Raw genomic sequence first — 10,758 nt, forward strand, 5'->3', positions numbered from 1 at the left:
ACTTAGATCCATTGGCAGACAAAGAGAAACAGATGTAAAAACTCCATAAAGGCACTTTATTCTCTTACTCTGGTGACAATTTCACGTGCGTGCTTCTCACAGATGAAAACAGCTCCACAGAGCATTTGGTAGAGAACAAGCTGCAATAGTTGCAGAGGAAAGCTGAAGTTCACACACCTTGTGTTCAGCTGTGGTACAGCAGCATTAATGACAAATCCCTGGGGTCCCCTCAGGAAAGCCCCATGCTAATAATTTAAATTAACTTAACTTGATAGCAACAAATCAAAATACGCATCCTAAGAAAGGCAAACCTTTCTGTTCCACCGTGACAACGTCCTGTAATGACAGAATATCTTTGGATTTGTCATTAATTTCCAACCACTCCAGCTTTCATTTCAAACACTTTTCACGTCCCTAAGTTTTTAGTACTTTTGCAGTGTTGCAGGCTCCCAACAAAGCTTTCCTAGCACTATTGCTGCCAAGGCCAGAATCCAGGCTAGCATCTTCCATAACTCAAAGCTTGTTTTCAAGAAGAGGCAGTGAGTTTTGGAGCAGAGAGAAGGTAAAAAGAGGCAGCTATCTGGTAGAACTTCGCAATGGGATTGGCAGTGGACATACTCTTGTTGGTGCACAACCTCCTATCACCAGCACGTTTTATACTGAATCTACCTTTAGCCCTGCAATTGCTGAATGAGGGCAGTAACACAGGTTTGCAGGGAATTCTGCTAACTGCAGGAGGTACCCACACTGTCAGCTGGCCCAAAATGATGACTCCAAAGCACCACTGCTCCTCAGCACAAAGCAGTTAAGAGCAGCAAGGGACAACCTACAGTGCACAGAATGTTACTGAACACGACCATTCACTACAACCCTAAAATGTAGTAGCAACTCAGCTCGCTGTGTGGGGACACGCAGCCATTCTGTCTGCTTACAACCATCTGAAATAGAGTGGTAGTGTCACTGTGTAGGGTGACTCTGAGCAGTAACTGCATTCAAGGGAAGCTGGCTGCCTGACAGACCCCCAGTGCCCCTCTGGGGGAAGAGAAGCTTTACAGCAATATTCCAAAATGGAATACACTTACTTCTATGCCAAGGCAGGAGTTTTAGAAAAAAGTACATGTTGAATGCCAAAAGCATATTGTAAGAAGCAGCATGATTTACTAGTAACTAACCTGAGTGATCAGAAAAAGCATTGAGTTGATATCTGGAGATATCAGCTGTGCGTAACAGAAAGAAATTGTGCTTTGCTCATGCATAAAAGTGTCTTTTGTTCATCAGTTTGATTTTCAAATCTACACTATCATGGCAGGTCAAACAAGGCACGGACTAGCTCCTGAAATCCCTTAGTGCATCCTTCTGAATTCCACTCAGTTTGGACAGAACAGGCACCTGCAGATTTAAGAAAGTGGACAGAATGCAGCACACAAGCCTTTCTCCCGCTGTGACTGTTCCTTTAGCTGGACTCCCTGCTTCTTTGTGCTTTTATCCAGAAGATTTGGTGTCTGCAGGATCTTTAACACTAGTTCCTCAAAGGCATGTTGCACTCCATCCTCTGTTTTGGCACTGGTCTCTGCAGGCAGGGAGAAAAAGGGGAAAAAAATCAAAGACCTTCATCTTATTTGCAAGACTCCAGTCTCCAAAACTGTGAGTTTAAGAAAAGACCTTAAAAATTCAAGAGAATATGGAACTCGTGCCTACACAGTGCATGAAGGAATCTCACTATCAGAACATAAAAGCACTTTCAATTGCACTCACTGCAGAGCAGCTCTGAGTAAATTAAAACCTACAGCCACGCACACAAGGAACCGAGGCCACGAAAGGAACAGGAACTCATTCACTACCAAAACAAACCCCGAAACAGAAGCACTCCGTTCACTCACGCTCACTGACATCCAAATAAATACACCAACAATCCATGAACACACCCGTTTTTGGCACAGTGACTCACCTATAAAAAGCAGCGAGCGTTTCTTAGCAAACTGAAGTCCCTCTCTTCTCTCTACTTCTCGATCAGGCTGCAGGGATGAATGAAGAACAGGACTAAAGTCAGCTATATCTGCCAGTTTAAGGCCAGCACCCCTGTAGAAGTGAAGCTTTGCTGAAAAGAAAGAAAAAGTCTACAAAAGCAATCATCAACTGGATGAACCCCCTCTCTACAGTCAGCTTAAAAGCATTAATGAAGTGTTGGTAGTAGGCAGAGCCAATGGAGGGGCAAGCTGAAGAGCAGCAGCAACGAATCAGCAGGAAATGAATGTGCTGTTATTTTCTGAATCAAGTGGGGGCAAGGTAAATGCCAGAAAGGAAGTGACAACAGTCAAACAGCTGAAAAAGCACACCAAAGATAGCTGAAATTTGACAGACTTGAGAAGTGGCAAAGGAGGGCTACACCACCAAAATCCCAAGGCAAGGACTAATTACTTGATGCAGATACACAGCTGGATAAGAATTCCAATTACCTATTCCAGGACAGCCACGCTGGAAACCTCTTGAAGTAAAGCAAGAGTGAAACACACCTTGCTAAGTAACATGCATCTAGGATGTGTCAAAAGTACCCAGAGACACACAGCTCACCCACACAGATGTGTGATCCATAGCCATCTGAAGCTAAGAGCTGAGTCCTTCCCCACCACGTGCTCAAAACACGGTCCCTTAATTGAATCCCTCTCTAATTGCATCTCTCCAGCAGCACTCCCACTAAATTCCAACAAGAGCTGCTTCTCAAATGAGGCAGCAAAAGGAGCCTGCCCAGCCTAGGTTACAAAGAGTATCGCCTCCTCACACAAGAAATGTGTTAATTTCAGAGCTTATCTCACATTTGTAGTCTATCACAATTGAGTAATCTGTAGAAGAGAGTAGGATGATGCATTTCTAAACTGACCTTATCAGTTTTATTGCCAACTAACATCTTCACAGTGTCGCTTTCGGTGGTATAGATTTCCAGCTCGTTCAGCCAGCTCTCTAGTCCCGTGAAAGTGTCTTTTCTTGTAACATCATACACTGGCAAAGGAAAGGAAAAGGAGCTTAGCAGCCATAGAGTCTTGATCAACACTTACTTCATCATGGCAAGACGTAGTCCCTCCTATCTACTGCCCCAGATAAAAAGCAGCATTAGGGAGCTGCAAAAAGATGCAACCATATGGTCTTTCCAGAGCTCCAGCACGTTGGTTTTTCTCACCCAAAGTCACCACGGTTTCTCTCTGCAGTACATCTGTGACTTGAAAAAAATCAGGCATCACAGCTGAAGTCTTACATCTGCTGCTAGCTCTGAATTGGGCCACACAGAACATTTTAAAATAGGGATTTCTGTCACTTCATTTAAATTATGGTTCTATGGGTGCACTGCTGTTAAAAAACACTGATTCTGAGCGTTAGTGAAAAGTCACTGGTCACTGTTGACTTCGTAACTGCTTTCATTTCATCATCAAGGCTACAAACACTGCATCAAGGCCAGAAAAAATATCCTTGCACATGTTCAGCCTTCACAACCCCTGGGAATGACTCCCTTCTATTCCTAATCGGTGTTCACATTGAAAGGGACTAACTACATATTCCTCGTGCTGCAAATCTCGCGTTTTACAGCAAATCACATCAACAGTTATTCACAAATAAACACCAAGTAAAAAACACGGAGGAAAAACAAAACTCAAAAACCAATTTGGCCTTCTAACCAGCCCTTCACCAGAACAGTTACTACAAAGCTGACGATTCACCCAAAGGCTTGCAGGGTGACTGAAAATATTTTGAAGCAGCAGGATTTCCTGCCAGCGGTTTCCCATCCTCAAGCGTCTGAGCTAATGATTCCAAGTGCTGCAAAACAACACGCAGCTGCTCCTCTGATTCTCTCAGTCTCCTTCTGCAGAGAGATGCATTATCAGATTGTAAGACCACGCTTCCTGCAGTCACGTTTCCCTTCCATACTCCACCTACCTAAAACAATCCCTTGAGTTCCTCGGTAATAACTGGGATTCAGTGATCTGAAGCGCTCTTGTCCCACTGTGTCCTAGAGGGGAAAAAAAAGAAAACACACACAAACAACAACAAAAAGCCCCACAACGATAAAAATAAGTCGTTTTATTCAATTACTGCTAAGCTACGCCACGCTCTGATGAATCTTCCTAATATCCAAAACCATACAGAACAATAAGGAGGCAAAAAAAGCTACAAAATTGATAATTATTACCAAAGAAGTATTTAAATTTATGTCCAGATTATAATAGACAGACTAACAGCTGCGTTATCATTTATTTCTGCTTTATCAGAGACTAGAACTGGCAGTGTATTTACTTAGTTCAGGTTATCCTTACTGGGGAGGTTCCACTCCAAGCTATCTACGAACACACGGAGACTTAAGTCAAAGCCTCTCCTTCACTTGGTACATGCTTCAAAGCTTTCATTTAACACTCTCCAAACAGCAGTTTTCCCTTCCTAATTAGCAGTCTCTCCTGCTATAAAGCGCCTTTTCCAGCTACACAACCTGTGCTGGCTTCCAATCCACAGCAAGGAAGCACAGCCCTACTCCCAGCAAGGCTCTGTTCTGCTCAGAACGCAGCCAACACACGTGGCTGGAGCAGCTGTAACCTCAACACTCTTGCTCTACACTCCATACACAGATCCATGAACGAAAACCAAGAAATAACATGAGTTCTGACACCAATATCCATGGTGTGAACACCAGCCCAAGGCACATTTGTGCACTCTTTCCCATAGTCCCAATGGCTTAATCCAGAATAGCGTGTCCTATCTCAAATACTTACACCCACACACCTGAAAATCCCTCCAAGGGCTTTCAGTCCATTTAGGAGAAAACACTCAGTGCACTAATAACACGACAGGTAAACCTGAACACACTCTGCACTCTGGTTTCCCAGTTTCCACATGCTGGAAGCACAGCACCAGAAGTTCGAGGCGCTTGCTCGAGTTTCCTGGTAAAAGCAGCAAAACCTTCACGTGGTTCATAACTCCATGTATTCGTCTTCCCATCATTTCAACCAAAATAAAGCATCCGCCGTGTGTCTGGTACAGCACACTGAGAGCTGGCTGCACGGCCGCCGTTAGGAGATCTCTACGTTCCCACATCCGCCCCAAATCAAACCTACCCATATTGCAAGCTGCACCACGTGGCCGTCTACCACCATCTTCTTCACTTTAAAATCAACACCTGAGACGCAAAAGAAGAGGGGGAAGGCTGTGGGAACAACGCGGAGGAACGGCCGAGCCTGCAACTCCTCACTGCCACCCCCTCATGGGATGGCTCCTCACAGCCCCCATCCCCTCACAGCACTCCCTGTCCCCCCACTGCCCCCATCCCTGTCCCCTCACACCCCATGTCCCTTCACAGCACTCCCTGTCCCATCTCCTCACGCTCCATCTCCCCTCAAAGCACCCATCCCTGAGCCCTCCCAGGCCCCATCCCTGAGCCCTCCCAGGCCCCATCCCTGAGCCCTCCCAGGCCCCATCCCTGAGCCCTCCCAGGCCCCATCCCTGAGCCCTCAAAGCCCCCATCCCCTCCCAGCACTCCCCATCTCCTCACACCCCATATCCCCCCACTGCCCCCATCCCTGTCCCCTCACACCCCATGTCCCTTCACAGCACTCCCTGTCCCATCTCCTCACGCTCCATCTCCCCTCAAAGCCCCCATCCCTGAGCCCTCCCAGCCCCCATCCCCTCCCAGCACTCCCCATCTCCTCACACCCCATGTCCCCTCCCAGCCCCCAAGCCGACTCAGCACCCCTCGTCCCCTCACAGCCGATGTCCCCCCACGCCACTCCCCGTCCCCACAGCATCCTCTGTCCCCCCCCCACAGCACCCCCCCCGTCCCCGGCTCACAGATGGTCGGTTTCAGGCTCGGCTCGAAGGTGCCCTCAGCGAACCTCAGCAGGAGGCTGCGGGCACACACAGCGGCACTCAGCACTCAGCGCGGTGCTGCGCGCCCCTCCCGGCCCGGCCCGGCCCGGCCCGGCCCCACCTGGACTTCCCCACGGCGCTGTCTCCGATCAGGATCAGCTTCACAGTGATGCCCGCGGCGTCCATGTCCCACGCGGTGCCCAAGCAGCGCCCGCTCCGGAGCAGCAGCTGCCGGGGCTCCTCCCCTCGGGCGGCGGCGGTGCCGGGCGGGGCGGGGCGGCGCGGGCCCGGCCGAGCGGCGGAGCTAACGCGGAGCTAACGGGGCCCTGCGGGAGGCCGGGCCTGGCCATGTCCGATTACCGGATCTCGGTGGAGGAGCTGAACGACCTCCTGGCCAACGGCAGCGGCTGCTACAGCCTGCCCAGCGCGCACAGCAACGAGGTGGTGCCGCGCATCCACGTGGGGAACGCGTGAGTGCGCCGGGCCGGGGCCGGGCCGAGGCGGGGGGCTGCGTAGGGCTGCGAGCAGCGGGAGGGCCCCCCCCCCCGGCCGCCCCTAGGGCTCCCCCGGCCGCCCACGAGGAGCTGCGGGGACCCGCGGGGCCTGGCAAGCTGCAGGGCCTGAGCACGGCGCTGCCCGGGCTCCTGTGGCACCGAGCGGGCGCTGCCCATAAATGGCACCTGCTGCAGAGAGCGGGGCCCGGCTGCGTGCGGAGGAAGCTGGAGCACGCCCAGCTCAGGAGGGAAACACGTCTGCCCCGCGCTGGCTGGGCTCCAGTCGCCTCATTTCCTCTTAATTTCTGATGTCGGGCTTCTCATTTGGGGCATCGTATTGATGTTTATAAATATACAAAGGGTGGGAGGCAGAGGGACTCGGCCAACCTCTTGTCGGCGGCCTGTGGGGCAGGACAGAGGGAAAACGGGCACAAACTGGAGCATAGGAAGTTGGGCAGCAGGATGCAGAAGAACTTCACGGTGAGGGTGACAGAGCACCGGGACAGGCCGCCCAGGCAGGCAGCGGAGTCTCCTTCTCTGGAGATAATCAGGACCTGTCTGGGTGCCGGCCCGCTGTAAGGAGCTGCTTGGGCAGAGGGGTTGGACTCCATGATCTCTGAAGGTCCCTTCCAACCCCTGCAATTCTGTGATGATTCCCCTGGTGTCTCCTACTCTTGCCCATGGTTATCCGAGGGACGGGATGCCACGGGGTGACACAGCAGCAGTAGCTGTGTGCCACAGCGCCGTTCAGGCCCTGTATCCACAGTGCATTCCCGTGTCCTGTTCTGCTCCGGCGTCTGCTCGGAGTTGGAGGCACGTCCTGTGCTCTGAGCCTCCTCGGTGCACAGTGTCAGCCCACGTCTCCATTTCAGCCTTCGCTGCACAAACGTTGCAATGTGTGCGGGGCTGCTGGGAGCGCTTCACGTGGGGCTGCGGGGGGAGCAGGAGGACAAAGTAACGCGGTCACCTGCTCTGACAAATCTCCGCTCTGGCTTGGAGGGGTCAAGCAGTGCCTGCAACGTGAGGCCGCTCCCGCTGCTACCAGGGGCAGGGATTTTATAACGGGGAGAATTTGCAGACGAATGACATCCATGGGGAGTTTTACTGTGGAGAGGATGGAATCTCAGCACCTGGTGTGTAAGGCACAGAACTTTGGGCAGGAATTCCAGGGAAGAAATTAAAACATCTGGGTGAGAATTCCGAAGGTTCTGCTGGAAGCCTTTTACAGTATTTTGCATATTTTTTTTCCCCTCGCAAAACGACTCGTCCTTGGGTAAAAGTAACAGTGCTGAGACGTTCAGGAGGATGAGACTGAACGGGGTCACAGCGTGGGATAACAATTTGTCTGTCAAGTACCACGTCTTCCACGCAGTACATGAAAGCTATCGTTAATGCAAACACAGAGGTGAAATGACAAAATAAAAGAAAGCTTTTGCATATCACAGCAGACAGTTGTAACCTTTCAGAGCGATTAGACAAAGAGTTTTGAAGGTGAGTCAGAACGTAATAGCACTAAAACAAGAATTATTATTTTGGTGGCGTTCGCGCAAGGGCGCTTTTCAAGCAGCAGCACAGTAAGACAATTCAGATTGTATCAGAAGCACCAATCACTTTCTATCACTGTAAATGTCAAGGTGTATTTGAGGGCGACATCGTAGCCAATGAGCAGGACAGCTGGACAGAATGCATCTTTACCAGGCTTGCAGAGGACATGCCCAAGTTTTCTGGCTGTTTGAGTGTGTGTGATTAACCCACGAAGCAATTCTTTGTTCCTGACGGGCTCGAAGCGCAGGAACGCTGTAAGGAGACTGAAAGGCATTCTCCCAAAATTAACATTAAATTGAGTGACTGCAAGGGAAGAAGTGGCAAAGGAGCGATTTTGCATGAACGTAGGAGTAGAAATGAAAAGGTGCTACCGGGCATTTTGTGCTCCGTGTTAAAGACGTGGTTTATTTGCTTGGGTGAGCGGGTGCAAAGCAGATTCAGCCACGTCTCTGGGACACGAGCTCCCATTCATCCCAACCACCATCAAGCAGGCGTTGACCCACACGCTGCTACTTGTGCCCTATACTCACCTCGTTAAGCAGAGGAGCTCACAGGTGAATTAACACTTTTTGATTTGGCCTTGCTCTGTAGGATTTACTTTCGTGTTGCAAGCAGAATTCCCTTGGCACTGATACTTGTCCCCTGGCACAGATGATGTCCTGCCAGATGGAAAAATCTGTCAACATTTGTTTGGGTAATGAAGTCTTTACAAATACCTGGCCCACTGCCATAGTTGTTTGGCACCGAGAGAAGAAAATGTAGAAACTTCACTCATGCATAAGGATTCGTGCATAAGGATAATTTAAGGGGTGAACGGTCATGAGGAGAAAAGGAATGCTCCAGATGTCCATATAGCCCTGAACGATGCGAAAATTTTCCTACGCAGCCACACAGCGTGATGACATAAATCTCACTTTCTGTGTTTCTGTATTCCCGTGGCCTGAGAAGGAGCCAGTGGTGTTTCACTTGGGTTCCCATCGCCTCCTACGTGCAGGCTTTGGGAGAAGGGTCGGGGCTGTCGGACTGGTAGAAAGCCTGGGTGCAGATAGAATGAATGCTTGCTTGGTTGCACCCACTGGAGCAGCAGGAGCTGACCCTGCTGCAGCACTGCTAGCTGCCAGCAGAGGCTGTTTGTAACTGGTTCTTAAATTAGCATATGGAGAAAGTGGTTCTTCTTAGGAGAGACGATCCCGGCACTTCTGTTATTTCCTCTATTTCCTTAGTTCAGTCAGAATTTTATGTGCAGAGTTATAACTGTGCCATAGTAGGGTGGAGAGGATTAGGTTCGGCGTTCTCTGCTCGGCTGTCGGCCAGGAAGGGAGCAACCTCTGACATCCAAGTAGCAACCAACGCTCTGAATACTTCTGCGTGTCGAATCTAATTCAAGCACTGTGTATTTAGCATCCAGGAGCAGAAAAAATGAAAGCTTTTGGTTATCGGTAGCGTGTGGGGACATCATAAATACCGAGACACCGAGTTCTAATCGTTTTCTTGACACTTTTTATCACGCAGGTTCATAGCCAAGAACATTATGAAGCTGCAGCGCCTGGGGATAACCCATGTTCTGAATGCAGCAGAGGGGAAGTCATTCATGCATGTGAACACTAATGCAGAATTCTATGAAGGCACAGGCATCACATACCATGGCATTAAAGCTAACGATACGCAGGAATTTAACCTCAGTCGATATTTTGAGGAGGCAGCTGATTTTATTGAGAAAGCACTTTCCCAGAAGGATGGTAAGGCAAACTGAAATGTCTTTCTGCCTTATTCTCTGTCCGCTGCGTATGTTTTAGCTCTTTATTTCACTGCTTCACGTGGTTCTTTGCTCAGATTTTCAGCTGGACGGGCAAGCCAGCAATTCAGATCAAGTCTTGGGATCGAAGACACCTGAATGCTCAATAAAACATCTTAGCCTTCCCTGTGTGTGTGTGGACCTCCGGTGTATGTTAAGTGGAAGTCTGTCATTTCAGGGATGACTTTGCAAAGTGAATCAGCAGCTGCGTCCTGAAGCAGTGGCTGTCTGGGAAGGCGTGTTCTTCTTTTTCCTTAGGCAGATGAAAAGCCCAGCAAACGAATGCAGGATCTAAAAGTAGTTTTACAGCACTGAGTGTTGCAAATGGGAGGCAAAAACGATATGGGTAACGAATTGCTGAACTTGCTGTATGTTTGCTTTCCAAATGTGCAGTAAGGATAGAGACTGCCCCTATGATCTTATTATTATTTTATGTCACAGTTACCTCATTATTCCCTGGGATTCCAGGAAGGCTGGGAATGATACGTGAAACGCTGTTGATTGCCACATTTCTCTGCAGTATTTCCACAGAGCAGAAATCCTAGGGCACAGTGCAGTGGGCCAGGCGTTGCTTCTCCTCTGACTATTTCAGCATACCACTCATTTCTACACATGCTTCATTTCTTTTCTTGCTTCGTGACTAAGTGTGAACAAAGGGGAATGAGAACTCCCACAGTTCCAGGAGTTCTGAAGTAGGCAAAAGGGGAGCAAGAGTTGTGATGTGCTCTGACCAGAAGGAACGACGTTTTCCCTTCATTTTGGTAAAATAGAAAAGGGAGTTAAATGACAGCTCTTGCAGTTAGCTCTATGGCCCACTGATGCAGGCTGCAGTAGGAAGAAGAGCTGAGCAATGCCCGCTGTGCCATGGCTGTCCCCACCAACTTCAGCTAACCTGAATTGAGAGCAACAATTCTCCTTTGTCGTTCTTTCAGTTTAAGTATTGCCTCCTGTGGCTGCCGCTGTTTTCCTGCCTTGGTAAACAAAGAAGAACTTTGTAGCTGGGTGATGGTGGAGCCAGGTTGAAGATTAACTCACTACTTAAATATGACAGGGTTTTTGGTGGTTTTTTTTTTTTTTTTT

At 49.3% G+C, this 10,758-nt stretch overlaps 2 protein-coding genes across 3 annotated transcripts in view; one reads left to right on the forward strand and one right to left on the reverse strand.

The window, feature by feature from the left end:
* Positions 36–6,101, reverse strand: LOC110388421 (ras-related protein Rab-18-B-like). 2 transcript variants are annotated; one of them, XM_021377650.1, is made up of 8 exons: positions 5,966–6,101; positions 5,827–5,882; positions 5,097–5,158; positions 3,928–4,000; positions 2,879–2,997; positions 2,572–2,630; positions 1,949–2,079; positions 36–1,570 (listed from the first exon to the last, which is right to left on the reverse strand). In XM_021377650.1, the coding sequence occupies exons 1-8, from the start codon at positions 6,028–6,030 to the stop codon at positions 1,398–1,400; spliced, it is 738 nt and encodes a 245-aa protein (XP_021233325.1). In that variant the 5' UTR covers positions 6,031–6,101; the 3' UTR covers positions 36–1,397. The 2 variants fall into 2 exon arrangements, with proteins under 2 accessions (XP_021233325.1, XP_021233326.1); XM_021377651.1 differs by lacking the exon at positions 2,572–2,630 and having other exon boundaries at positions 1,949–2,015.
* Positions 6,159–10,758, forward strand: part of DUSP3 (dual specificity phosphatase 3) — a 12,851-nt gene continuing 8,251 nt past the window's right edge. The window contains exons 1-2 of the mRNA XM_021377654.1: positions 6,159–6,314; positions 9,396–9,622. Coding sequence (XP_021233329.1) covers positions 6,193–6,314; positions 9,396–9,622 — 349 coding nt within the window. The 5' untranslated portion in view covers positions 6,159–6,192. The remainder of the gene's footprint in view (positions 6,315–9,395; positions 9,623–10,758) is intronic.

This window comes from Numida meleagris, chromosome 26 (genome assembly GCF_002078875.1).
Source record: "Numida meleagris isolate 19003 breed g44 Domestic line chromosome 26, NumMel1.0, whole genome shotgun sequence".
In the NCBI taxonomy this organism is placed as follows: domain Eukaryota; kingdom Metazoa; phylum Chordata; class Aves; order Galliformes; family Numididae; genus Numida; species Numida meleagris.

Excerpts from the sequence above, each read along its gene's own strand:
- LOC110388421 (XM_021377650.1), bottom strand. The coding sequence starts at position 6,030 with ATGGACGCCGCGGGCATCACTGTGAAGCTGATCCTGATCGGAGACAGC. Across the intron at positions 2,998-3,927 it reads AACTCAAGGGATTGTTTTAG|TGTATGATGTTACAAGAAAA; the intron begins GTAGGTGGAGTA and ends TTCCTTTGCCAG. Across the intron at positions 1,571-1,948 it reads ACGCTCGCTGCTTTTTATAG|AGACCAGTGCCAAAACAGAG; the intron begins GTGAGTCACTGT and ends CCCTGCCTGCAG.